This window comes from Colias croceus, chromosome 27 (assembly GCF_905220415.1).
Source record: "Colias croceus chromosome 27, ilColCroc2.1".
NCBI lineage: Eukaryota > Metazoa > Arthropoda > Insecta > Lepidoptera > Pieridae > Colias > Colias croceus.
The window spans coordinates 4,295,508-4,321,097 of record NC_059563.1 but is presented as its reverse complement, the minus strand read 5'-3'; the positions used below and the strand labels follow the sequence as shown (position 1 = coordinate 4,321,097).

The following is a 25,590-nucleotide window of genomic DNA, read 5'->3' as shown; positions in this document are numbered from 1 at the left end:
AAGCAAACAGAAATATACAGGCCGAATTTATAACCTCCTCCTTTATTTTTGAAGTCGGTTAATATCAAAAAGGTAACAGCCCTATAGCTAAACGTCATAATTTCATCGCAGGGGCTTAGTTTCCTAACTGTATGTACGTAGTATATATATCTGTCAACTGTGGTAATAACCCTTTTTACCAGCGACAATAAAAAAAGTTTACAGCCCATACAGTTTACAGCCCAGTTTACAGTCAATCTCAAATGTTTTACGATTAGGCCGCAATTGTCATAATTGCTTATTTACCCGCTTTAGTACCGTGGCCTAATTGATAGCAAATTAAAGCTTAGAAAAATAATGTAATGATCTATTGACCAATGTTCTCCAGGACATGTAGGTACTTAGAGTGTAGGTATGATCTAAATTATTTTAATAGAATATAAAACTTTAATTCATAATAATGAAACAGTGGCACGTTATTGTTGGGATACGTTTCCTTTGAGAGAAACCAATTAAAGATCTAACACATTTTTGAAATGGTTGTTTAATACGGTATTCGATGAATAAGTTTTAACTAAGGATTGAAAAATCGGCCCTTAATAAAATTAAGGGCCGATTTTTCAATGCTTGGATAAGACTTATTCGTCGAATAATGTATAAAACTACTATTTTAAAAACGTATTCTAATTGCCCGTATTTGACAGTTTATGTGACATTTTAATTTTATCGTGTAATACTTTATTGGACGGATAAGTTTTATCCAAGCATTGAAAAATCGGCCCTAAGGGCTTAAAAATCCTTGGTTAAAACTTACTCGTCGAATAACGTATTAAACTACCATTTCAAATATGTATTCTAATTTTATTGTTCGTATTTGACAGTTTACAAGTGACATTTTAATATTATCGTGTAATACTTTATTGGACGGGTGACTGAGTTTTACCCAAAGATTGAAAAATCGACCCTAATTCGAATTAAACTTATAACAGTGCTGTTACTATAAGGCACCATTTAGCTTACTATTGGGTTGCATTACACAGTATGAGACAATTTAAAAGAATATTTAATTTAGAGAAATTAAATGTTGATGAAAAATGTTCTAATGACTGCCATAGTGGGTAAATTTTAATTATTGTCTGTTAAAAACAAATGTTATCTTTTTAAGTAAAATGTCGGATTTGCAAAAAAAATGTTGTTTTATTTAATATAAAAAATAACTTTATTTTAGCGTTTTAAAAGTGCTCATCTTCAGCAGCATTTCAATCCGTTTATTTCTATATATTATAGGTGTCACAAAAATAAAACGGTCATCAACATAATATGAAAAATGGTATTTATAAAAAATAGGTAGGTATTTCATACAAACAATCATACAATATTTTGATTATTACAATTAACATACATAATTTTTTATGGACAAACTCAAATAAAACCAGAAACACAAAGTTGTGTATACAAATAGGTACTGATTTATTTTGACATCATTCTCATTTCATCATCATTTTGAACACAAAAGTATCCACTAATATCTAGTCAGTTGACGAACAAAATAGAAAAAATTACAATACAAACTATAAAATATATGTTGATAGATGTTACAGTAACTAAATATATACACAATTGTGTATTATAAAATACATACACAATCTAATGAAACAATCATGACGATGCATACAGTCAATATGTATTACATTATTATAATAATATGTACATCTAGGATATAATAACAATCATTCAATCATCTCTTACACGCGCACACATACCGCGAACTAGATAACGTGTCGTAATATTGTACAATGGGGTTGAATGAAAGGATAACAAATGCCACAACTGACACAAAGGCACTTATTTATATACTCAAAGGGCGCCGCTAACTGCAAAGCAACAGAATACTGTATGACTAAGAATTCCGCCTAGTGTCAACCAATGCTATGAGTAAAAAATCTGGAATTTACATCATAACATAACAAGCAATTGTCCTATTTATGGAAAGATTATTGTCTAGGGAAATTGAATCATAATGGCAAACACAACCAAATCCATTCATTCATCAGGAACATTCTAATCATCATTCAGGAACCATTCAAATCAAGTACAAAAAGATGATGCATTATCAATTACGCCTCCCTTTTCGAACGTGGATAATTTTGCCTGGGAGTTGTTGGGCGGTATGCCAAACCTTCCAACAATCCCCAAAGCACATAGCCTCGTCGCAGGTTTCGCATTTCAAATGCACCATCTTTCGTGTACCATTGCGAAGACAAATGTGACAACGCATTCTCTTATTAGAGGCGAGGTATTCGGGTACGTGCATGATGTCCCTTCTTAGCCTCGTATTTTCCTCTACAGGCACTACAATCTCCCGTGACGGGCGGCGATGAGCCGTCACGAGGGCTGAGGCGAGCTGTTCGCGGAATTTACGATGCGTAAGCAAAGCCATATTTCGACGACCCAAAGAACTCAACAATAATATGAGCGCGTTGTGCACACTGACGTTCAGCAGCCTTTTAAACATTTTCATGTACCATTTCAAACATCTCTTTCGCTCCAACAAATACATAGAGAGTTTTTGATCTTTCAGATCAACACCTCCCATAGTATTGTTGTAATCTCTCACAACTACGGGCTTTACAAGCTCGCGTCCAGCCTTTCGACTTACATAGGTTTCGTCGGTGTGGTAGGTGGAGATCATAGTGACCACTTTGGAGTCTTTCCATGCAATGCATGAAACGTCACCAGAGTGACGACTCACGATCGTACCCTTGGCCACATTCTTCGGAACCTTAGCAATCTCCTCTGGTACGTGTTCGCGATTAGGGCGCAATGTCCCCAGACAATCAAATCCCAAAGTTTTAAGGTACCGTGCCAACGATGGGCAATTATAATAATTATCCATCGTAACACAGTGTCCTCTCCGATCGAGACCTTTCAATAAATCGAGTACCACTTGGGTACTCTTGCCAGCTAAATCAACACTAAGAGCCACATTGCTGCGTTCAGAATTCTTCCCAGTGTAAATATCAAACCTGTACATATATCCAGTTTTAGACTCGCAAAGTTCAAAAGATTTAATACCAAATCGCGCGGCCTTTGATCTTATAGCTTGAGCCCAGGACAAGCGGCCCTTGTATAAGGTCAATGACTCGTCAATAGCTATATCTTGATTTAAATTGTACAAACACTCGAATTTTGAATTTAAATGGGAAATAACTGGTGCGAGTTTCCGCAACTTTGCTGAAAGCTGTATTCCTCCACTTAACGGCAAATCCTGACTCACATCAGAATTGTCCGTAAAATGCAGAAATTTGCTTAGCAATATGAAGCGGTTGTATGTCATCAACTGTCTGAACTTTGGCATTTCCAGATAGCTGTTGACCTTCCAATATTCATGCTGAGAAGTACGCGGATCAATCCCCATGAATATATAAATAGCAAAAAGCAAATACAACTCGTCTACATCGGTGTCAACCCAACGATGTAAACGAGATGATGCTTTCAAAGTGCCAGCTGCAGTTTCAGCATCGACAACTTGCTTAGCATATCTATTGGTTTCCTTACAGATAAGCTCCATGATGTCTCTACTCCAGATATCTGTAAAGGCTTCATAGGGCGTATCGTAGTCTTTGATAGCTCCTGGGGTTGGCCCTGAAAAGGTTTCAGGCACACCACCAAAGCTATCAAAGTTTGCTTGCCAATGGAAAACAGTAGACGTGCCAACCAAGTTGTCGACAGCTTCATCCATTGCGCTTTCCACCGATTGTACAATTTTACGAACACGATCATCCAATTCGTCGTCGTCCGGGATATTTCGAGTCATACCGCCGGAAGCAATGAGTTCGTCGACATCGAATTCATCATCGAAATCGGAATCGAACTCACTGCCTTCGGTTTCCCGTATTCTAGTGTGCATAGGAACCGTAGTACCTGATGTTGATGGCACAGGGTCGGGCACACTAGACGACGGTGGTATACACCCGGAAGTGCCTGGCGACGGCAACTCACACACCCACTTCCGCACATGCTCCATTTGCTCCGGATCCTCCAGCGCAGCCTCATCCTCTTCCTGGTCCATTCCGCAGGCGGCTGTCCTCTCGACTGAGGTGAAACTAATAAAAAAAAATACAATAAATAAAGAGTGTGTGTACTTATGTACACGCGTTAGAAGTTATACTTCTTTGGCGTATGGAAAAAATACTAGAATATACAACTTGAACATAGTTATCAATTTTTAATACCGCCTAGAACTACCTTCATGCTGTTAAATTTAAGTGTCGGTGTGCGCGCGCATCGTGAAAATTCACTCTCAACATTTTTCTCCATCGCGCCTAAAGAAGTATAACTTCAAAAAGTATAATTCAGTAATCGATACATATTTTAACTTTAACCGGTGGTAGGTTTCCTGTACTTGGCCGTCTAGGTAGGTACCACCGCAGTGCCAGTTATTTTACCGTGAAAAAGAAGTGTTTTAATCACTTCTGGGTTTCGGCGAAAGGGCACTATATGCTAGTGTAGTTACTATGTGGCGGTTGCAGGACTTAGTCCGATAGTAATTACCTCCTGTCCATGGTTGGTCGTGGCGCTTACCATCAGGTGCACGATCTGCTGGTCCCGTTACATAGTGGCATAAAAAAAAACCTCCCAACTAAAAAATTATAAATTAAACTTACTGAATGGACTCTTCGACGACACGTTTTCTTTTGACAGAGCCCCTGGGAGTGCGCGCTATTGTTACAGGTTCTGTATTTCGAATGGAGCCCCCAGGGGTCCTTGTCGTCTCAAAGGCCTGATTAGGCGGTGGTGGCGGTAGCAGAGAAGAGCTAAAACAAAATTTATACAGATTTAATAAAATAAAAAAAAACTCAAGCCATTGTGGCTATTTCATAATATACCTAATACTATTTGAATAGTTAATATTCAGTACTGTACCACACCCCGGACACTCCATACAAAATTATCGTTTTGACAGTCACACTGTAGAGACTGCAAATGTGTGTGTTAACACTTTATGGTTGGCACATTTGTGACTAGCATAAAAAAAAAAATCGCGTTTTTCTGATGCAATACATCCGTAAACAGCACAATATCTAACCATTTTCTACGAAAAACGATAATCACAAATCCAAAATAATAAAATTACTTTAAGTCAATTTGATTAATGTTGTCAATCTTCTTTGCGTATCGTCCTTGCAGAAAAATGCGGACCATTTTTAGGCTGATCGTGCGGGGTGAGGTAAGTGTTTAATTTTGGCGGGAGGTGGAGAGTGTCCGTTCTGTAGCGTTTAGCTACTATTATGTATTCTGTGACTGTACCACACCACGGACACTCCATACAAAATTATCGTTTTGACAGTCACACTGTAGAGACTGCAAATGTGTGTGTTAACGCTTTATGGTTGGCACATTTGTGACTAGCGTAAAAAAAAATTCGCGTTTTTCTGATGAAATACATCCGTAAACAGCACAATATCTAACCATTTTCTACGAAAAACGATAATCACAAATCCAAAATAATAAAATTACTTTAAGTCAATTTGATTAATGTTGTCAATCTTCGTTGCGTATCGTCCTTGCAGACAAATACGGACCATTTTCAGGCTGATCGTGCGGGGTGAGGTAAGTGTTTAATTTTGGCGGGAGGTGGAGAGTGTCCGTTCTGTAGCGTTTAGCTACTATTATGTATTCTGTGACTGTACTCACACGAGAGCAGGTTGGCAGAGCACCGGCTCGCGCTCAGACCCTCATCAGAAGGGACCGGTGTCACTGAACGTGACCTTGACATTATTTTCCTTAACCCGTTGTGGGTACTACTCATAGCCGACACCGATCCCGATAGTGTCGAGGTAGTTCACAAAATCTAGCTTTTTTATGATTACTGAGTTTGAAAATTGTATTTACCCTATTGTTCTATAATTATATGCCATGTATGATATATTTTTGGAAAGAAGAAGAAACTAGTTATAACATAAAAATGTAATCATGACGATATATTATTTCTATAGAAATTGATTTTATTTTGTTTTATTTTTAATTGCTTACATACTAACACTCACATGATAATGCTGAGTTATCAAATGATCATATTCACGTTTTCATATCACTACACGATTGTCAAATACATTCACTTATATTTTCACACATTAACCCCAATGGGTTGGGGCTCAATAGCCCCAAGCGGCCCGATCGGTCCACGACACAATAGATTTTCTATTGTGTCTGTGATTCCGGGGTCTGAGTTATTAACACAACGTATTTCACTACGAATAATAACAAATCTCCATTATTTACAAACAAGATAAAAAACGCCATTTTGCGTCCCAAAATATATTGCGCACTGACAAGTTGAGACACTTTTTAACTGAGTATTCTTCAAATATCCCTAAAACCAATATCGTAAACGTATTCTACGTAAAATTTCCAGTAATATACGTCTCAATTATCAATCACCTTTCTATTCCTCTCGGCATAATTCACAATCCAAATATTCGTTTCACCAAGACAACCATCACACACTACGCTCGATGACGCAACTCAAGTATGATTCACTTTTTTTATTTATTTTGTGGTTCTTTGACTGCGCGGGCGAAGCCGCGGGCGGAAAGCTAGTGCTAAATATGTATGATATATTATCGTTAAGACTTCCCTAATTTTATGTGTAATATATTATATTGAATTCTTGGGCACAATAATTATTTATTAAAGTAAAAAAAAACTAAAAACATTTACCTGATAACAAACTTGATCCTCTTGTCGAGTTTGGCTCCGAGCATCACTTGGTCTTCAGTCACTTCTGGCACCTCACCTGTTGTCATTATAATTTGTATTATATTATTAATAATTATTATTGCTATTAGTAATGCCTCCTCTACATTACTCGAAGTTGAACGAGGTAAGACGAATAGAATAATGTAGAGAGGCAGTTCGGCTTACTTCATCCCACTTTACCTCACCTCGGCCGACTTCCGTTTGTTGTCGGTTTTTGTGCCCGAGTCAAAGGGCACGAAGTTACTCGAAGTGCGTTCTGAATATGAACGAATGCGCTCCTCGCGAAGTTTTGTAGAAGAAGTGTAGAGGAGGCATAACAGCGTGTTGTTATTTATTTATTAACACTTTATTGTACTGGCATACAAATAAATCCTTAAAATTAAAACTTATAACTAGTCCAGCACAGAAGGCGGCCTTATCACTTAACAGTGATCTCTTCCAGGCAACCTACTGTGTGGAGTAATATTATGAAAAAGGAGGTAGGTAGTAAGTACAAAAAAAAAGAAGTTGTTTTTTTATGTTATGAAAAATGTTGCAATAATATTTCATATGAAAGCAGACAAAATTGCGTAGGTCATCTAGGTAATTTCAGTATAAGTAGTTATCAACGAAGCTTTTACATGTAGATTGTATTTGATGTAATCAAATCGGTTTTTGTTACTGCCAAATAAATAATTTATTACTATTATTCACACCTGGCATAGATACAGCTATACTAAATCCAATAAAATACTACATCCACAAATTATATGACAATATTTAGAGCCGATTTTTCAATCCTTGGTTAAAATTTATCTGTTCAATAAGGTATTACACGAACATATTAAAATGTCACCTGTAAAATACTTTATTGGACGGATAAATTTTAACCAAGGATTGAAAAATCAGCCCGTAATAACTCAGGCCCCAGAATCACAGACACAATAGAAAATCTATTGTGTCGTGGACCGATCTGGCCGCTCGGGGCTCAATGGGTTAAAAGAATAAATGTACAAACTGGTTTCTTCCTTATTCTCGCTGTCAGCTGTACTGTCATCTGCTTCCGCTGGTTCCGTCTTCACTTCCACCGCTTCCTCAGCATTGTCTTCAGTTTTTACACCATTTTCCTGAATATTAAAGGGAAATTAGTTTCAATGTTATTTAAAACTTTTTTGGGGAAAATCTTTGTATCTACACTAATATTATGAAGCTGAAGAGTTTCTTTGTTTGTTTGAACGTGCTAATCTCAGGAACTACTGGTCCGATTTGAAAAATTCTTTCAGTGTTAGATAGCCTATAATAATAAACTTAGAAATACTGCAGCCTCAATTCAACCCGCCCTATTAAAAAAATAACTGCAATCAATATTTCAAGGTTTGAAGTCAAAGTTTCAAATTATTACTATAATAGGAGTAGCAGCCAGTCTTGATGATGACGTTCTTCTAGTAGTTCTGGGAGCTGGTTTGCAAGGAGTGGGAGGCTCGTCGGCATCCTCTGTTGAAGTATCTAAAATTGATGTGTCGGGAAGGTCTGAAACAAAAACATACATATAGATATCTCAAAATGTATCAATGCATGTGAACACCATTGATATGCTATGCTATGTCTATATCTGACTAATGAAACAAAAATCACACATAGTTTTATCATTCTCAAGTGTGAAAAAACTGTGAACTACTTTAAGTACTTATAAAATTTGTAATTTTTCACCATGAGCATTTATCACTAACTAGATTTATAAAGATTGAGGTATTGAATTGAGGTGTAAAATTGTAAATATAAAAAAAATGCTTATACATGAGTAAACAAACAATTGATTTTATAACTACAAGTACAAACATATTACAAGGAAACAAATTTAAAATTGATATATTATATTAGATCTTAATGATTTCCTCAGTGTCATGTTTTATTATTTAAATTGAACATCAAAATATGTACCTACCCGCTAGTGCCCGCTACAATGTAAACGTACCTAATCAATTCGCTTTTCGAATGGGTTAGGTACGTTTATAATTTTGACAGGTTTTGGGAATTGGGAAGCGTACCTACCTAACCACTAAAACATGGAGGCGGCGTCATTTTACACGTGCTCAGATTGATTTATAGTTTAAATAATATCGAAACATTGCATTATTATTACTTACGATAAATATACAATTTAATGCTTACTTTTTCCTGATTTAGCTTCGAGCGCCTTTTTTAACCTTTCCACTAATGCCGGCTTGTTGCCCTTAGTGTCTAACACAGAGCAAGTAATATAGGAAGAGACGGCACTCAGTACTTCGATTTCGAGCTCACGCACACATATGCATGCTTTGGCCAAGGGAGAATCTTATATACCAACATAAGCTCACTTACGTCAAAAATGACACACATTGCTGCCAACCTAACATTTCAAACTTGACGTATAGTGATGTACCTATATTAGTAGTACTATCGATAAAACTTTATATCGATATCGATAAAATTATCGATGCTTTCTGTCAGTAACATCACTACTATTTATCCTCATTCAGGGGTATTAAAAATAAAACTTCATCTCTATAGATCAATAACTTTATTCATTATCAACAGAAAAATAAATTATTCTTACATTTTTACGAAATCTTAAATTTATTGGCATGTCTTAATCCGGCTTGATATTAAGTAAGTATGAGAATACAATTGGATTTACATTTTATACATTTACGTAGAATATTTTGCGGGATTTCTGAATTGGCGATTGTATAATCTCGTTCTGAATTTCGATACCTTATACCTTTGCCGTGCGCATAGCCATATTGAAAATATAGCAATTAAGAACCATTGTTTTCTTTGTATATATCTCCTCTCCAACAGATTTTACGGCGAAAACATGTATTAGAGGAATTTTCTCAAAAATTATGACACAATATTTTTATGATTTCTAAAAAATCAATACTTTTAATGTATTAATAGTTCAAAGTCTAATTCATTACGTGTTCATCTTATGTAACGGTATTTCATTTTTTTAAAAGCATTCTGAATTAGACTTCGAGGTATTATGCGATACAACTAACAATAGGAACGTAATTTTTTACTAACTGTATCATCATTATTTTGTCAGGGTTTACATAAATATTTTTAATTACATAATTATTATATTTAATATCAACAGTTACGACGGTTAGGCTTTTAAGTAGAGTATTGTTAGTAGGATCGTAAAGTACCTACTTGAAAAAATCACATAAATTTTAGGCATTTTATCTCTAGTTTCTTACTATAAATAAATAAATAAATAAAATATGAGTTAATTTTAACCTCCTAAAATTTATATCTTTTTCGAGCGCCTCAAAGCCACCCAATACTTTTAAATGAAAATGTTTTATGACAGATAACTTCATTACAAGTATCACCACTGTGTTATTAATTTATAATAGGTTTCGCGATTTGTATAATTATCTAATACATATTTTAAGTTAACGTTTAAAATGAAATAAAATTGTAATATATTATTTTACATTTTTAATTATATTTTCAAGAAGATAGCTAATATTTTTTTATGATTTTAGTTGCAGTTTTTTGGTAACCAGTACTTCAAAAGGATCTATCGGAAAGGATCCATCGGAATAGATTCAGCAGTATTTGAAAAAAATATTATAAAAAATAATAATAATTATAATGATGATTTAAACGTAATTTGTTACATACGTACAAATTAAGTTTATTATTTTTGTAGGTATTAAATTAAATTACACGACAGTGTATTGTGTGACTTTGACGCGCTCCTACAATAAAAGTAACTATTATATTGTTTAACAATATAAATCAATCACACAATTTAAAGAAAATTCCTCCAATTTTATATTTAAAAAAAAATCCCAAAATATATGTTATTACCCTTTCATAAGTAAAGTGAATAGTTTTTATGTGAAGTGCCCGAAAGTCTAATACAAAAGGCGTTTTGGATATATGAGAACACGTCGAATTTAGTTCTTTATCCAAAACACATGATGATTTAAACTTTGGGGCGCTCGTGCGTGAAAATTTATAAAAAAAAATTCCAATTTTTTTTTACTTTACATTTCAGTTATTTATCTATATAGATGTTTTCACCGTATAATGAGAAGAGTACGAGATATTTTAATTAAAAGTGTACTTTTAATAACCGAATTAAAAAACTTATTTATCTCATTATTTTACGTGGAAATCATCTATATAGATAAAACAATCGTATTAACAATAACATAAAAAACTAGAGAAATTTCCTAAAATGTATGTCATTACCCTTTGATACTTATGTAAAGTGCACCAAAGTCAAACACAAAATGTGTTTTGGATATGAGAGCACGTCGAAATTAGTTCTTTATCTACCAAACACACGATGCATTAAACTTTGAGGCGCTCGTGCGTTAAAAATTACTAAAATTTTGGGAAATTTCTCGTTTTACATTTCAGTTCTTTGCATATATAGATGTTTTCACCGTATAATGAGAAGAGTACGAGATATTTTAATTAAAAGTGTACTTTTAATAACCGAATTAAAAAACTTATTTATCTCATTATTTTACGTGGAAATCATCTATATAGATAAAACAATCGTATTAACAATAACATAAAAAACTAGAGAAATTTCCTAAAATGTATGTCATTACCCTTTGATACTTATGTAAAGTGAATAGTTTTAAGGTAAAGTGCCCCAAAGGCAAACACACGATGTATTAAACTTTGAAGCGCTATTGTGTTAAAAATTACTAAAACTTTGGGAAATTTCTCTTGTTTTACATTTCAATTCTTTGCATATAAATATAATATTTTCACCGTAAAATAAGGAGACAAGATATTTTCAATAAAATGTGCGAATAAAAAAAAATTAATTACCTCATTATTTTACATGAAAATTATCTATATATTGCATGTAATAAAAAAAAACTAGAGAAAACTTTAAATAAATTTATGTTAAGTTTTAACATCATAAGTTTAAAAAATTACATTGAAGTTCTTAAACTTTCCCTAGTTTAATTTTTATTTCATTTATACATGTGAGCACAGTAAAATACGTAGAAGTAGAGATATACACAAGAAATGGTCTTAAGACGCCACATTTCCAATATAGCAGCGTGCACGGCAAAGAAACGAGGTACCGAAATTCAACCCGTAGATAGAAAATTTTCTAGGTAAAATCTCTTTTGACGACCAAACAGACTCTACTTATTGGCTTCCATTCTTTGCTGTTGCATTAATTTTTTTTTAGCTGCTAATTCACTTTCAGTTACTTTATATTGATCATTTATGATTTTGCAAGTCTTTCTTATAAAAAGACTGCTGAGGCTCCGTATTAAATTTTCTGTCACTTCAACATAATGTTTTTGGCAACGGAGCCATGCAAAATCACAGTTAATGTTCAACTGCAAACAGCATTCTTGCCCAATATTTAACTTGTGTATCCTATTAGAAAGTGTGGCTTCATAATATTTTTTTGCATCATTCACACATTGGCATAATTTTTTAGATGGATATGTTAATGTTCTTTTATTCTGCCACCACTCTCTAAAGGATACATAATTATATAAGTTGTCATCCTTAGGATCATCTATGGACAAAAACTGTTTGCAGTTAATACAAGTACTTTTATTTAATAATTTTGCAGCTAAATAACCACTGACATAGACAACTGGTTGGTCTTCAAATGAGTACAAATCCAATTCGTATTCCTCTATTGTAGGATCTTCGGGAAGTGACAACACAGGGTAAGAAATGTCACTAGAATAGTATCCAATTTCAATTTCTTCCAATAGATTTGCTGGCTTAGCTGATTTGCTGTCTTCTTTTCTACTTAATCGATTTAATTCCACAAAAGTCATAAAAAGTTCATTTGAATCTGCTTCACAATTAGAACCGCGGCTATGTGGACCTGTTAAACCACTTATTATACAGGATTTTAACGCCGCGGTAAAGTGTGAGCATGTTGGATTTTTATTTGTTACACTGTGTTGTCGAATGTTGCCAAACAAATTTTCCAGTGAGTCCTGGTTTAATTGCCTTAAATTTAAATATTTAAACCCAGCTTTATTCAAAAGACTCCAAATATCTTTTAAAGAGTTTAAAGATATTTGAAATCCTTTGATGCAACGAACATTCTTAGACTCTTTGAATGTTGTTGCATTTATGAACTTTAGGGTTTGCATTATTTTTAAATAATAATTCCAGGACGCAACATGATTTGTTTTTTCGGAAACATTCTCCCGAATACCCTTTTTAATATCTTTGGATGAAGCAGGGCCATTGGTACAATCAAATAATTTATCTAATTGTTCTATAACATATGCAGTTTCACCAATGGCTTCTGCATTGTCATCCCTCCATGCCATCATTTTAAGTACTGCTGCCATTGTATTGCTTAAAGCATGTGCTGCATACTTTACTTTCATTTTTATTTTGAAATTTGGGTTTACGACCAATGGAGTCAATTTATTAAAATTTAAAAAACTTCTATTTCTCTCCTCAGCTTTTTTTAAATGACTCCATTGGCCTAATTTTTCATTAAATTTAATTAAACCAGCATTATAAAAATTGTTACGGAGGGATTTGAATAAATGAGGTATATCATATATTATGTAAATTTTTTCTCCCTCCGTTATGAAATAATTTTTTTCCCGATCCAGATTGCATAAATGCTTTAATAAATTTATGGCTCCTACATTTGTAGGGCCTTGGTCGCATACAACTGTCACTACTTTGAAACCTGTCTCGGTAATTTTTTTTTATAACTGTTTTTATAATGCTGGCTAACTTTTGGGAGGATATTGTCCCTTCCACAAAATAATGGCCAATTGGCTGTTTGAATTTGAACCTTAGGCCCTGGATCATGAATACAAGGGCATGGTCTGCCAACTGATTGGTTCTTTCCATGTCCTCTCCAGGGCCATGGTCAACAAAACCTTCCACCTTATCTTCAAATTCATTATAAATTAAACGCTTTTTTAGCGCAATTTCGTCAAACAAAATTGCACAATATTTATCTTGATCTTCTAATTGTGTAGTTTTATGTGTAAGGTTATTTAAAATATTATCATATATCCCTGGTTGTATATGAAGTTCTTTCAACATTCTCTGCAAAGTTCTTTCACTTGGTAGAGGGAGAACTTTTTGCATATACCTATATGCTTTTGGAGATCTCTTATAGATTGCTAATGATGTTATTTTATTTTTTAAGCCCCAACGCTTGCCATGTGGTCTCTTCTTTTGATTTGCTAATGCATTCATTACAATTGACTTTAGTACATCCGAATCAATTTTATCAAGATTCAAAGATGAAGATGCCAATTTTTTTACTGTAACCTTTGTATTTTGTAATTTTTTTAGCAAGCGTTTTTCCCTTTCTGTCAAATGCCGGGTAATATCTGAAAAGGGATAAAAAACTAATCATTTTTATATAAAAAAAAGAGGAATGCTTATGATGAAAATCTATATACCAAAAATAAAATTGGAGTGTCTGTTTTTAATATTAAAATAACCACTATTTACTTAATGCATATGGATATATGCACGGTACATATACCAAAATAGTAATTTTTTAAATTTTTGCTTGTCTGTCTGTCTGTCTGTTTGTTCCGGCTAATTTCTGGAGCAGCTTCACCGATTTTAATGGAACCCACTGACAGATAGCTGATGTTTTAAGGAGTAAGGAGTAAGACTATTTTTATACTGATATTCCAACAGGAACTTAAGGATTAAAAGGAAAATTCATTTATTTACATGGATGAAACTGCAGGATGCAACTATTAATAAAATATGAACAATTTACCTTTTGTTTTATTGCAGCTTTTTAACCTCTTATAATTCTGAACCAAAACTGTAGCTTCTGGCATTTCAAAAGCAGTTTGAACTGAAATCAATTAATGGATATGTTTCAAAAACTATTTTGAGGATTATGATGTTAACATGTTATAAGTGTGAAGTACAATGACATAATCTCAAATTCAAACTCTTTAATTATTTATCAAAATTAGTAGTGAGTACAGATGATTTACATACTCAAAGATTTTAAATTTATTCAAAATTATTTATTATATTAATTATGTACTTACTCTTATCATATCATAATAGTATGTACAAACAAACTCAAACTCAAACTCAAACATTTATTTATTCAATTAGACTTCTTCGAGAAGCACTTTTGAAACGTCAATACATATTTTTATCATTTACCACCGATTTGGAAAGCAGTATCTATGGAGAAGAATCGGCAAGAAACTCCATAGTTGCTCTTTTAAATCATTTCAGTATTACAATTTAATTTTACAAAATATGTAAGTAACCGTACGTATATATTATCATAATATGCCAAAGAACTGTCCTGCGGTTCTCACGCGACAACCCTCCATGGGTTTTTATCTTCCATATATTCCTTAATGCTGTAATAGGCTCTCTGAACTAAGACGTTTTTTACATAATTCTTAAATTTAGCACTACTAAACTCTTTAATACTATGAGGAATTTTGTTGTAAAAAAGTATACCTTGACCCATAAATGAATTTTTAACTTTAGCTAACCGGTAAAATGGCATTTCAATTTTATTTCTGTTCCTTGTGCCATAACAGTGTCTATCTCCTACTCTTGTGTGTAAGTCTGCGTTTTTGTGTACATATAAAATATTATTAAATATATACTGTGATGGTACAGTGAGGATACCAGTATTCTTAAAGAGATCTCTTAGTGAGTCCCTAGCACGTAAATTATATATAGAGCGTATGGCTCTTTTCTGTAATATAAATATAGTTTCAATATCTGCAGCCCTGCCCCATAGAAGAATTCCATAGGACATAATGCTATGAAAGTAGCTAAAATAAACCAATCTAGCCGTGTCTACATCGGTGAGATGCCTTATTCTTCGAACTGCATATGCAGCTGAACTAAGCTTAGCAGCGGTGGCGGCAACATGGGCCCCCCATTGTAACTTCTCATCTAGTGTCAATCCAAGAAAAACAGTAGAATCCACAGGGTATAATACCTCCCCGTTTAAAATAATATCCCTTTTTACCTTTTTTACATTTGGAAGGATAAATTCTACACAATTTGTTTTTTTTGCATTTAATAATAAATTATTAGCAGTGAACCAATTGGATATGCGTAAAAGAGCAGAGTTTACTTCGTCAACGTTTGAGTCATGTCTATCCACATTAAATATTAATGAGGTATCATCTGCAAACAGTACTATTTCACACATATCCTGCAAATAATAAGGTAGGTCATTAATATATACTAAGAACAAAAACGGTCCTAAGATAGATCCCTGCGGAACACCTATGTTAATCGGCGCACCGCGAGATTTCTCTCCATTAACAACAACGGTTTGTACCCTGTTCTGAAGATATGAAGCTATGAGGTCCTGAGATAAACCTTTAATACCATAAAAATTTAGTTTCCGTAATAGAGTGGTATGTTCTACACAGTCAAAAGCCTTAGAAAGGTCACAGAATATCCCTAAAGCATTCTTTGAATTTTCCCATGCTTTATATATATGTGACAAAAGAGCTATTCCAGCATCAGTAGTAGAGCGCCCCTTTGTGAAACCAAACTGTTTGGCGTGCAGTAAACCATTTGATACAAAATGACTACATAATTGGTTTAAAATTAATTTCTCGAAGACTTTGCTCAAAGTTGGTAAAATGGAAATTGGCCTATAGTTATTACAGTCTTCCTGGTCACCACTTTTAAATAAAGGAATTACTTTACTTAACTTTAATAAATCAGGGAATATACCACAGTCACAACATTGATTAAATATAAACGCTAAGTGGTTGGCAATGTTTTCTATAATATTATTTACTAAATTTACAGACATTCCCCAGAGATCACATGTTTTTTTTAAGTTTAATGTTTTAAAAGTTTTAACAATTTCCTCTGCAGTCACATGTCGCAATTCAAATAATACATTACACTCAGCAACATGGTCCCTCAAGTAGGACTCCGCAAGCGCTGATGACGAATTTAATTTTTCGGTAATACTAACAGGGACACTACTAAAAAAATCTTCAAAAGCAAGCGCAACATCAGCACTTTTGTCAATGACCCTACCAGCATTAACAAGTTTTATGGTACTATTTGATTGGCTTTTGCCCATTTCACCATTAATAATTGACCAAACCGTTTTAACTTTGTTATCAGAGTTGCGTATTTTATCTCTGACATACAAGCACTTGGCAGTGAAACAAACTTTTTTAAAAGTTTTTGAATAATTTCTAACATAACTAAGAAATGACATGTCTTTGTTATATTGCTTCATGCCATATAACTCATATAAAACATTCCTGCATCTGTGTATACTAGGTGTTGCCCATTGGCTAAATGGTAAATCCTTGGTAATACTTAAAGATTTAACTTTAAAGATTTTTTCAAACTCATTATGAATTAAATTAAAAAGATTTGTAAACATTTCACAAGGATGTACAAGGATACAACAGTAACATGTGCAAAGAATGTATACAGATATATAGATAATAAAAAAAATACCTGTATTCCTTCTGAAAGTCAAATGTTCTGGTGCCTTTGAACTTGATGCAATAGGAATTAAGTCATCAGTTGACAAATTAATTATATTTGATGTAGCAGTATAATCTGAAATATATAAAATAAAACAGATCTTAAATTTGTATCAACACTGTAGTATTGAAAATCACATCAGGTAACAAAGTTGCTTTTGTGTCAGTTCAAGAGGAAGGTACCTGTTAGTAACAACATATTTATAAATTTCTAGCTGTGCCGCGCGATTTCACTCGCGTGGCTTTGCTCCTGTTGGTCTTAGTGTGATGATATATAGCCTATAGCCTACCTCGATAAATGGGCTATCTAACTCCAAAATAATTTTTCAAATCAGACCAGTAGTGCTCGAGATTAGCACATTCAAACAAACAAACTCTTCAGCTTTATAATATTAATAAGTATAGATAATATACCTATATAACTAAAGGAAAGACAGGTTATAGATATATAAATAATAATATAAAACCTTTATTCCTTTTCAAAGTCAAATGTTCTGATGCCTTAGAACTTGATGCCAGAGGAACAAAATCACTAATTGACACATTTACTACTGTTGATGTTGGAGTATGATCCGCAATGTACAAAATAAATTTATTTGTTGAATTGTTAATAATAAAACTTGATTTGGATTGTTTTCTAAATCAATTTGTATATCCTACACCTATTTTAAAAGTAAATCAATCATAAAATTACTTTTATTTTCTTAACACTAATGTATATTAGAATAGATATGTGGGTGTTTGTAAATCTTTTAAGAAATAGCTTCTAATTATTAACTGGGATAAGTATTAACTGCAATACCATACCATATACAGCATAAAAAAATATTAGAAAGTGTTTTATAGAAATCAAATTTTAACAACTGATATTTATAAACTACTAAAAAATAATCTTAGTTCAAAGTAATGTTTGGTGAGACATTGTATTTAGAATTTACAGAATATATTTTTTTACAATAACCATCAAGCACATTAGTGGAGTTGCAAGTTGAATTTAGTAGCTATTCCACTGATCAGTCATGAAATATAACAGATAAAAAATTTAATACATAGTTAATACACTACCATTATTCATTCATTTCCCCTCTTTTCCGTGTTAAAAAGGTTAAAAGTGTATATTTGGTATATAAAAATATGAGTACAGTCAAAGCTCATGTACAGTCAAATGTACTTTCATATATGTATTTACCTAAATAAAAATCATTTGTTATCCTTAGTAAACGCTTAGTAATGTCTACCTACTAAAAAACAAGTAAAAAGTGCCAAGCCAACAAATCTGAAGATAATACCTAATTAAATGGTAGGTAATTAATAAATATGTTTGGTCAAAAATTTCAACAAAACTGATTTCTGTATGTATTTTCTTCCTTATTTCGTCTCCTAGGAATGTATAACCCCATACAAATTACCATTCCATATTCACAGTTTCTCTATTCGCGGCACATTTACGGAACCTATTGCCCATGAGTAAAGAGCTTTTACTGTATAAGATCTCATCACAAATAGTATATTCGATAGACACGAATAATAAACCAGGCTTTGACAAAAAATAGACAAAAAAAAAATTACCTTCAACATTCTCTTTATCACTGAAGTTGGCATCTTTAGATAAAATACTACTTTGATTTTTTTGAATGTTGATGTTGGTGCACTCCATTAACGGACCTAGAAAAAAAATTAATAGAGAATATTACAAAAATAAATATTTAACTAAGGATGCTCTTTAACTACACTAATTAATAATATCATACCTGATTTTAGGACTTGTTTCTGCGGTTTATTGTAACTAAGATGTAAAGGAAAATCTTTCAGAATTTCATCTGTAAGTGGAAGGTGTGGTAAATTCATTGTTGGAATTGCAGATTTCTTCAAACGATTTCCTTTACTATTAAGAGAATCTTGAGAAAAGTGTGACCCACAAACAAACCTCCTTTCATTAAGATTTTCAATTGCCACATGTACAAGATCCTCATTACCAATAAATTTAACCCATAACCGACACCTGAAAAAACAGGAATGAGAATAGATTATTGTTGTTTATCCATTTAAAATAATAATAGACCAAATAAATGAAAGAATATTTTGAAAATTTGTGGGTGGGATGATAACAATGTACATTCGGGGTTCAGTTTTAGTTAAACTATAAACAACGAAGTCGGTAACTTACCGGTCTGGATCGAGTGGAAAGCGAAATAAAGAAACATTGGAATTTGGCATCCGCCTTTTGCCGCAAAGCACACATTTATGATTTAAATAAGACATCACAAATCACAATAATACCACACTTAAAATAGAGTCAATACCTCGCAAATATAGTTCTTACTCACAACACGATTCACTATGGGGGGAATTATCAACAAAACGGAGGAGCAGGCTCAACTCAACGTATTTGGGATAGTTAAATGTCCAGTGATTAGCCGAGTAAATAGAATTTTATGAAGTCGTGAACTGTAACCGCCAAGACAAACACAAAACTACTACGCCATTTTGAATTTGTAAACAATAAATCAAAATCAAGTTGTCTTTGCTTAACCATTGACAAGATATCGGAAAGGCCAACATTAGAAATATTTTTATTTTTTCTAAAAGTTGGCAGAACAGACTCTCCCTAAGGTCTTTGAAAAGTACAAAATAATTTGAACTCTATGTCAATTGAAAGAAGTTTAAAATTGCTTGATAATGGAAGCCTAACCAAAACGATGTTCTAAGTGTCGACCCACTGGTGTCTAATCCGAGGGCACCAAGCTCCGATCGTAGATCGAGCACTTTCATTTTAGCGGGATCCATGTTTAAAATAATTCTTAACAATTCTTATCTATTTCACTTAAATTAGTCAATTTTACACAATTTAACGCAATAACACACAATTACACAACAAAAATAGCATAACCCGCGAATATGCGACGTGCGAAAACTGCGAATAGAATAGGTACCTAAGCGCCAAGCTCTTTGGCGCCAAGTCAGGCAAGTTATCTTCAATATGGCGGCCAGTCACTTAGGGAGGGGATGTATTGGTTGGATTTAGCCACAGAGTATCAATCGTAACTTGTTCCTTATAGAAGTGGCGTGGAATAAAAATTAAGATAACTGAGTAATATAGTATACTAGCTGTTCCCTGCGGTTTCACCCGAATTGCTCCGCTCCTGTTGGTCTTAGCGTGATGATGTATAATATGATAAATGGGCTATCTAATCTAACACAGAAATAATTTTTCAAATCGGACCAGTAGTTCCCGAGATTAGCGCGTTCAAACAAACAAACAAACTCTTCAGCTTTATAATATGTATTAGTATAGATTATGGGTGCGACAGAAACCATGCACAGTAATCCCCTCCGCATCACACTCCACGTTACGTGCCACCTATTGTACGAAGTGATGCTATTTTTATTCATTAAAAAAATGGCCAGGCTTTGTTGTCTGTGTAGGTGTATTTAAAAATACTTTTCAGATGCATTTAATAAATTAAAATTCTATGATGATATAATAAATTACCAGGAAAAATAAAACTGCGAGTTGAAAACTGTTTACATACATTTTTATTCTTTTCAAAACTTCTATTGCCGATATATTTTTTTAGTTTACATTAATTAAGAAACCATTCAGTCGTTCATTGTTAGCACTTCAACCAGCAACTGTTATTATCACGTTCAACTCAATGTAGAATATCTACGAAAGTAGGTAAACATAATAAAAAAACTTTATCTACCGCTAAACCAAACGTCTATAAATTATACAATTCAAATTCATGCTTTTACTTTTAGTTAAAACCGCTCTCACAACATTACACAGTAGTAAATGCGAACTAAATATCTATAATCAGATAACAAAACTAATTGTTAAAATACAATGAGCATGTTATACTTTATAAAATTGCATGTTTTATGAAACTGTAACTTAAAATTATTTGTCATGTTAAAAGGAACGACAATGAAGAAAAATTTAGCCAAAATAAAATATTGTGGGTAATAACTAATAACGCAGTTTAGCGCCTTTTTACCAGCGACCATAGACAATAAAAAAAGTTTACAGCCCAATCTTTGGTTAGTTATTAACCGTTTTGTTTGCATTTCATAAATGTGTTTTACGATTAGGCCGCAATTGTCATAATTGCTTATTTACCCGCTTTAATACCGTGGCCTAAAAAGCTTAGAAAATAATGTAATGATCTAGTGACCGATGTACTCCAGGACATGTAGGTATGATCTAAATTATTTTAATAGAATATAAAACTTTAATTCATAATACATAATATATGAAACAGTGGCACGTTATTGTTGGGATATGTTTCCTTTGGGAGAAACTAATTAAATATCTATGATAAAGTATAGGTAATATACCAAAGAAATAGACGAATCATTTCTCATGGAAGTCATACACAAATTATACTATGCAAATATCTATACGTTTTTCATTCGGATAACTGCTTATGTTTCACACATAAATATATAAAAAAAAAAATTGGAAACGTAAAAATATTTATTAGAAAACGATATCTCTTAATAAACAATTATAAAGCCATTCTTTCGCCAGAATAATTAAGTAAGTACTAGATATTCTGGTTAATTAGCACTTAGCAGTTATAATTTTAAATAATCAAAATCATCCTTATTCTGAACATATTTTGTGCACAAATCGCACTTTTAAATTTAATTTCCGTATCTTTTTTTTATGAGTCCCAAATAGACCTTATTCAATATAACTTGTAACGTGACCAAAACGAGATAACATTTTTTAACATACGTTTAGTCTTATACCATACTAAATTTCCAATGAGTAAAGGCCTATTCTAACTAGAGCGGTATGCGCTACCGCCAAACTGGGTTGCGGAACAGTTTGAATAGGCCTTAATATAATAATTAAGACAATCGTTACATATCGTTAACTATTATAATAAATGAGGCTCATTCAATATTAAAACTATCCTCGTGAAAAACGTCATTTCACTGGCGCATTGTCAAGTAAATCTAATAAGTTATTCTATATTTACACCTAATCTATAGAACATCAATACTTTCAGAATCAGAATTGAGTGACCTATTATAATTTTTTCAGGTATGTATTTTCTATATATTTAGTCCCAAAAGTACTAGCATATATTTATTCCATCTCCGTTTCATTGAAATTGTCAATTTTTTTTGAAACAACTGCCTGAATAAGGAGCGTAATAATTTAAATTCTACAGCAAGTTTTTATGTTTTCATAGTGTTTGGTAGTCATTATACATATGCAATAATGACTCAGCGCGATACATAACACTAGAGCGCTCGCGCCTAAAATTTTCCTTGAGTGTACGCGTGGGTTACATATGTCACCCATTACGACGCACTTTTTTTTAACCGACTTCAAAAAAAGGAGGAGGTTATCAATTCGGCCGGTATATTTTTTTTTTTTTTTTTTTTTATGTATGTACACCGATTACTCCGAGGTTTCTGAACCGATTTACGTGATTCTTTTTTTGTTCGATGCGGAATGGTGTCGAATTGGTCCCATAAAAATTTTATTCGGCTAGGCCTAGTAGTTTTTATTTTATGAGCATTTTTGTCTGTACTCGATGACTTAATTTCAATGTAGCAAGTAACTTTGATTCACTTCCCGGTAACCGATTGAGCTGAAATTTTGTATACGAATGTAAATTGGATAGCGATGAAACATTATCATGACATGGAGCTGATCTGATGATGGAATCGGAAGGTGGCCATAGGAACTCAGTAATATATTGACTCAACTTTATCGAGTTTGGGCTCGTTTGATTCGTGTTGAAAAATACACTAAAAAGTATTAAATAAAAATAACTGCGTTAAAAACAACCGACTTCAAAAACGGAAAAGTAAGAAATAAAAAAGATTTGATATTATTAATTACTACATATTATTTTTATGTGCTATTTATTAAATAGGTTTGAAGTCGGTGCCAAACACTAAGCACTTAGTATTAAGCCCATGCACCGACATCAAACCTTTTTAATAAATAGCACATAAAAATAATATGTAGTAATTAATAATATCAAATCTTTTTTATTTCTTACTTTTCCGTTTTTGAAGTCGGTTGTTTTTAACGCAGTTATTTTTATTCATAAAAATCGTAGTTTAAAGAGTAAACGAAGTACTTATTTATGAATCAACTTTATTTTTAAGTGATGAAACAAAAAAAATATCAATATTTTCTCATTTTACTTAAATTATGAGCTAAACATAAACCTCTGTGAAAAGTAACTAATTTTTTACTTATTGTGATCAATCAGTTGTTTTTACTTTGGAAACTACAAATTTGATAAAAATAATCATCTAATTATACAGTTTAGGAATAATTTGTTCTTATCCAATAAAATTTTATTTTCAATAAAAAATAAGTATGTCCTAGCACTCGAATATGAGTATTTTATTTGGATTTAAGTTACGATTATATATTAATAATTTCTTAAAAGTATAAATTTATCATAAGAGCAGTAAAAAATAAAAGGGGTATACTTGATTTTCACTCGTAATTGTATGATTTCAAAAACTTCCTAGAACGCTCGCGCGGGGGACATGCGTCACCAATGTACTTTTATATTTTCGCAGAGTACACTTCGTTGCACCAAGGAAGCTGTCACGCTGCTAAAATGTCCGGTGATTGATAGTCGGGGAATACCTGAGACAACAACACTCAAGCACGATTCTTTAAAAAAATATTTAGCAATATAATACACTGGGTGACCTATGTCCCCCGCGCGTGCGCTCTAGTGTTAATAAATGTAATTTGCAACTCTTCCATTCCTTTTGATGTCTTGTTAGAAACAACTTAATTTTCTGTTTGTTTTGTAAAAAGAAATCTACCATTCAAGCTACACAAGTAAAAGATAACCTCAATTCCATTTATTTACTGAAATTAATAAGTGTTCTAAGTCTGTCCGTTTACACCTACCGTTAGATATTAGATAACAATTTAGGTACTAGATTTAAAATTGTTTACTACATTACAAGATGGGATAATTTTCATTTAAATAGTATTTAACAACATGGCACTTTAATACGAAATCGAGAAACACTTAGAAGGTATAATTAATTTTCATAGATTCTTAATAATTAGATTTAATGAGTGGAATATAATAATTTTGTTCAATAATGTTGCTTTCGTGTTAAGTATGAGGATTCAAATTTGGATGCCATTTTGGAAGATACGAGTTATTCGGTACATTATTATTATAATAGGTAGGTACTATAAATTTCAATCAATCGCAGGCGGACATTTAAATATATTGACAAAATTATTATATTCTTACAATCTTGAATTACACACCTTATAATATTGGTTAAATTATTGTTGTTACAAGTGAGCTATGCCAACGTTAAATCTAAAATTTCAACGGACGGACAACTACATCTACGTATATTATTCATTAATTACACAAAACTTGATAAAATACAGCAAAATTGTCAAGGTTTTATCATTCATTTCCATATGACATAATGAAAGAGACATTTTGACGAAGAGATTCTTCGATACAATTTTTTTGTGAAATTATGAACTAAACATATTTTGTAAAATATAGAAGAGACCTATATTTTTAAAGTAATGTTGTTAAAAAATCACATTATTAATCTCGTAAAATATCTTTGCCAAATTATTTTATAATCTGCGGTATCCGGCTCGAAGGACCAATGTTTAGGTATACCAAAGGTACCGTTACAACTAGTAATTTTCTAAATTTCATCGTATCGAGTTATTTATATACGTGCTTCTTTCTTGTTTGTTTTATTTCTCACATTTTAGACAATAAATTACAGAAAATAAATATGTGAATATTGTAATTAGACGTCCCTTTCATTATGCCAACGGAAATGAACAAATTATTTCAATGTAGGAACTATAACTTGAGCAGCCGCAAACTAAATGAGAAACTTATCGCTATTGCTTCAAAATTTAGCCTTCAAGTCTTATGTTTAAGGCACAACTATTTATTTTTGATAATGAATAAAAATATTCGATGTGTACACGTGAAATGTGCGTAGCTAGTCTATAAATAATGCTCAAGCGCCCTAAATTATTTATAAATTCATAATTACATTAAGGGCTGATTTTTCAATCCTTGGTTAAATCTTATCCGTCCAATAAAGTATTACACAACAATATACAGATGTCACCTAAAAACTGTCAAACAGTGGGCAAGTAACACATTTTTGAAATGGTTGTTTAATACGATATTCGATGAATAAGTTTTAACTAAGGATTGAAAAATCGGCCCTTAATAAAATTAAGGGCTTAAAAATCCTTGGTTAAAACTTACTCGTCGAATAACGTATTAAACTACCATTTCAAATATGTATTCTAATTTTATTGTTCGTATTTGACAGTTTACAAGTGACATTTTAATATTATCGTGTA

The 25,590-nt window shown here is 32.6% G+C and overlaps 3 protein-coding genes across 3 annotated transcripts in view; all 3 read right to left on the bottom strand.

The window, feature by feature from the left end:
- The window catches only part of LOC123703864 (piggyBac transposable element-derived protein 4-like), a 32,399-nt gene extending 25,246 nt beyond the window's left edge, over positions 1-7,153 (bottom strand). Inside the window, exon 1 of the mRNA XM_045652045.1 lies at positions 6,795-7,153. The gene's annotated coding sequence lies outside the window, so the exon portion shown is untranslated. The remainder of the gene's footprint in view (positions 1-6,794) is intronic.
- Positions 1,296-20,184, bottom strand: LOC123703862. The gene is made up of 9 exons (XM_045652041.1): positions 19,393-20,184; positions 18,977-19,227; positions 18,795-18,890; positions 17,197-17,301; positions 8,123-8,250; positions 7,739-7,847; positions 6,703-6,778; positions 4,647-4,796; positions 1,296-4,085 (listed from the first exon to the last, which is right to left on the bottom strand). The coding sequence occupies exons 1-9, from the start codon at positions 19,485-19,487 to the stop codon at positions 2,093-2,095; spliced, it is 3,003 nt and encodes a 1,000-aa protein (XP_045507997.1). The 5' UTR covers positions 19,488-20,184; the 3' UTR covers positions 1,296-2,092.
- On the bottom strand, positions 11,682-14,771 carry LOC123703869. The gene is made up of 2 exons (XM_045652053.1): positions 14,489-14,771; positions 11,682-14,084 (listed from the first exon to the last, which is right to left on the bottom strand). The coding sequence occupies exon 2, from the start codon at positions 13,110-13,112 to the stop codon at positions 11,889-11,891; it is 1,224 nt and encodes a 407-aa protein (XP_045508009.1). The 5' UTR covers positions 13,113-14,084; positions 14,489-14,771; the 3' UTR covers positions 11,682-11,888.
- Positions 20,185-25,590: the final 5,406 nt, after the last annotated feature.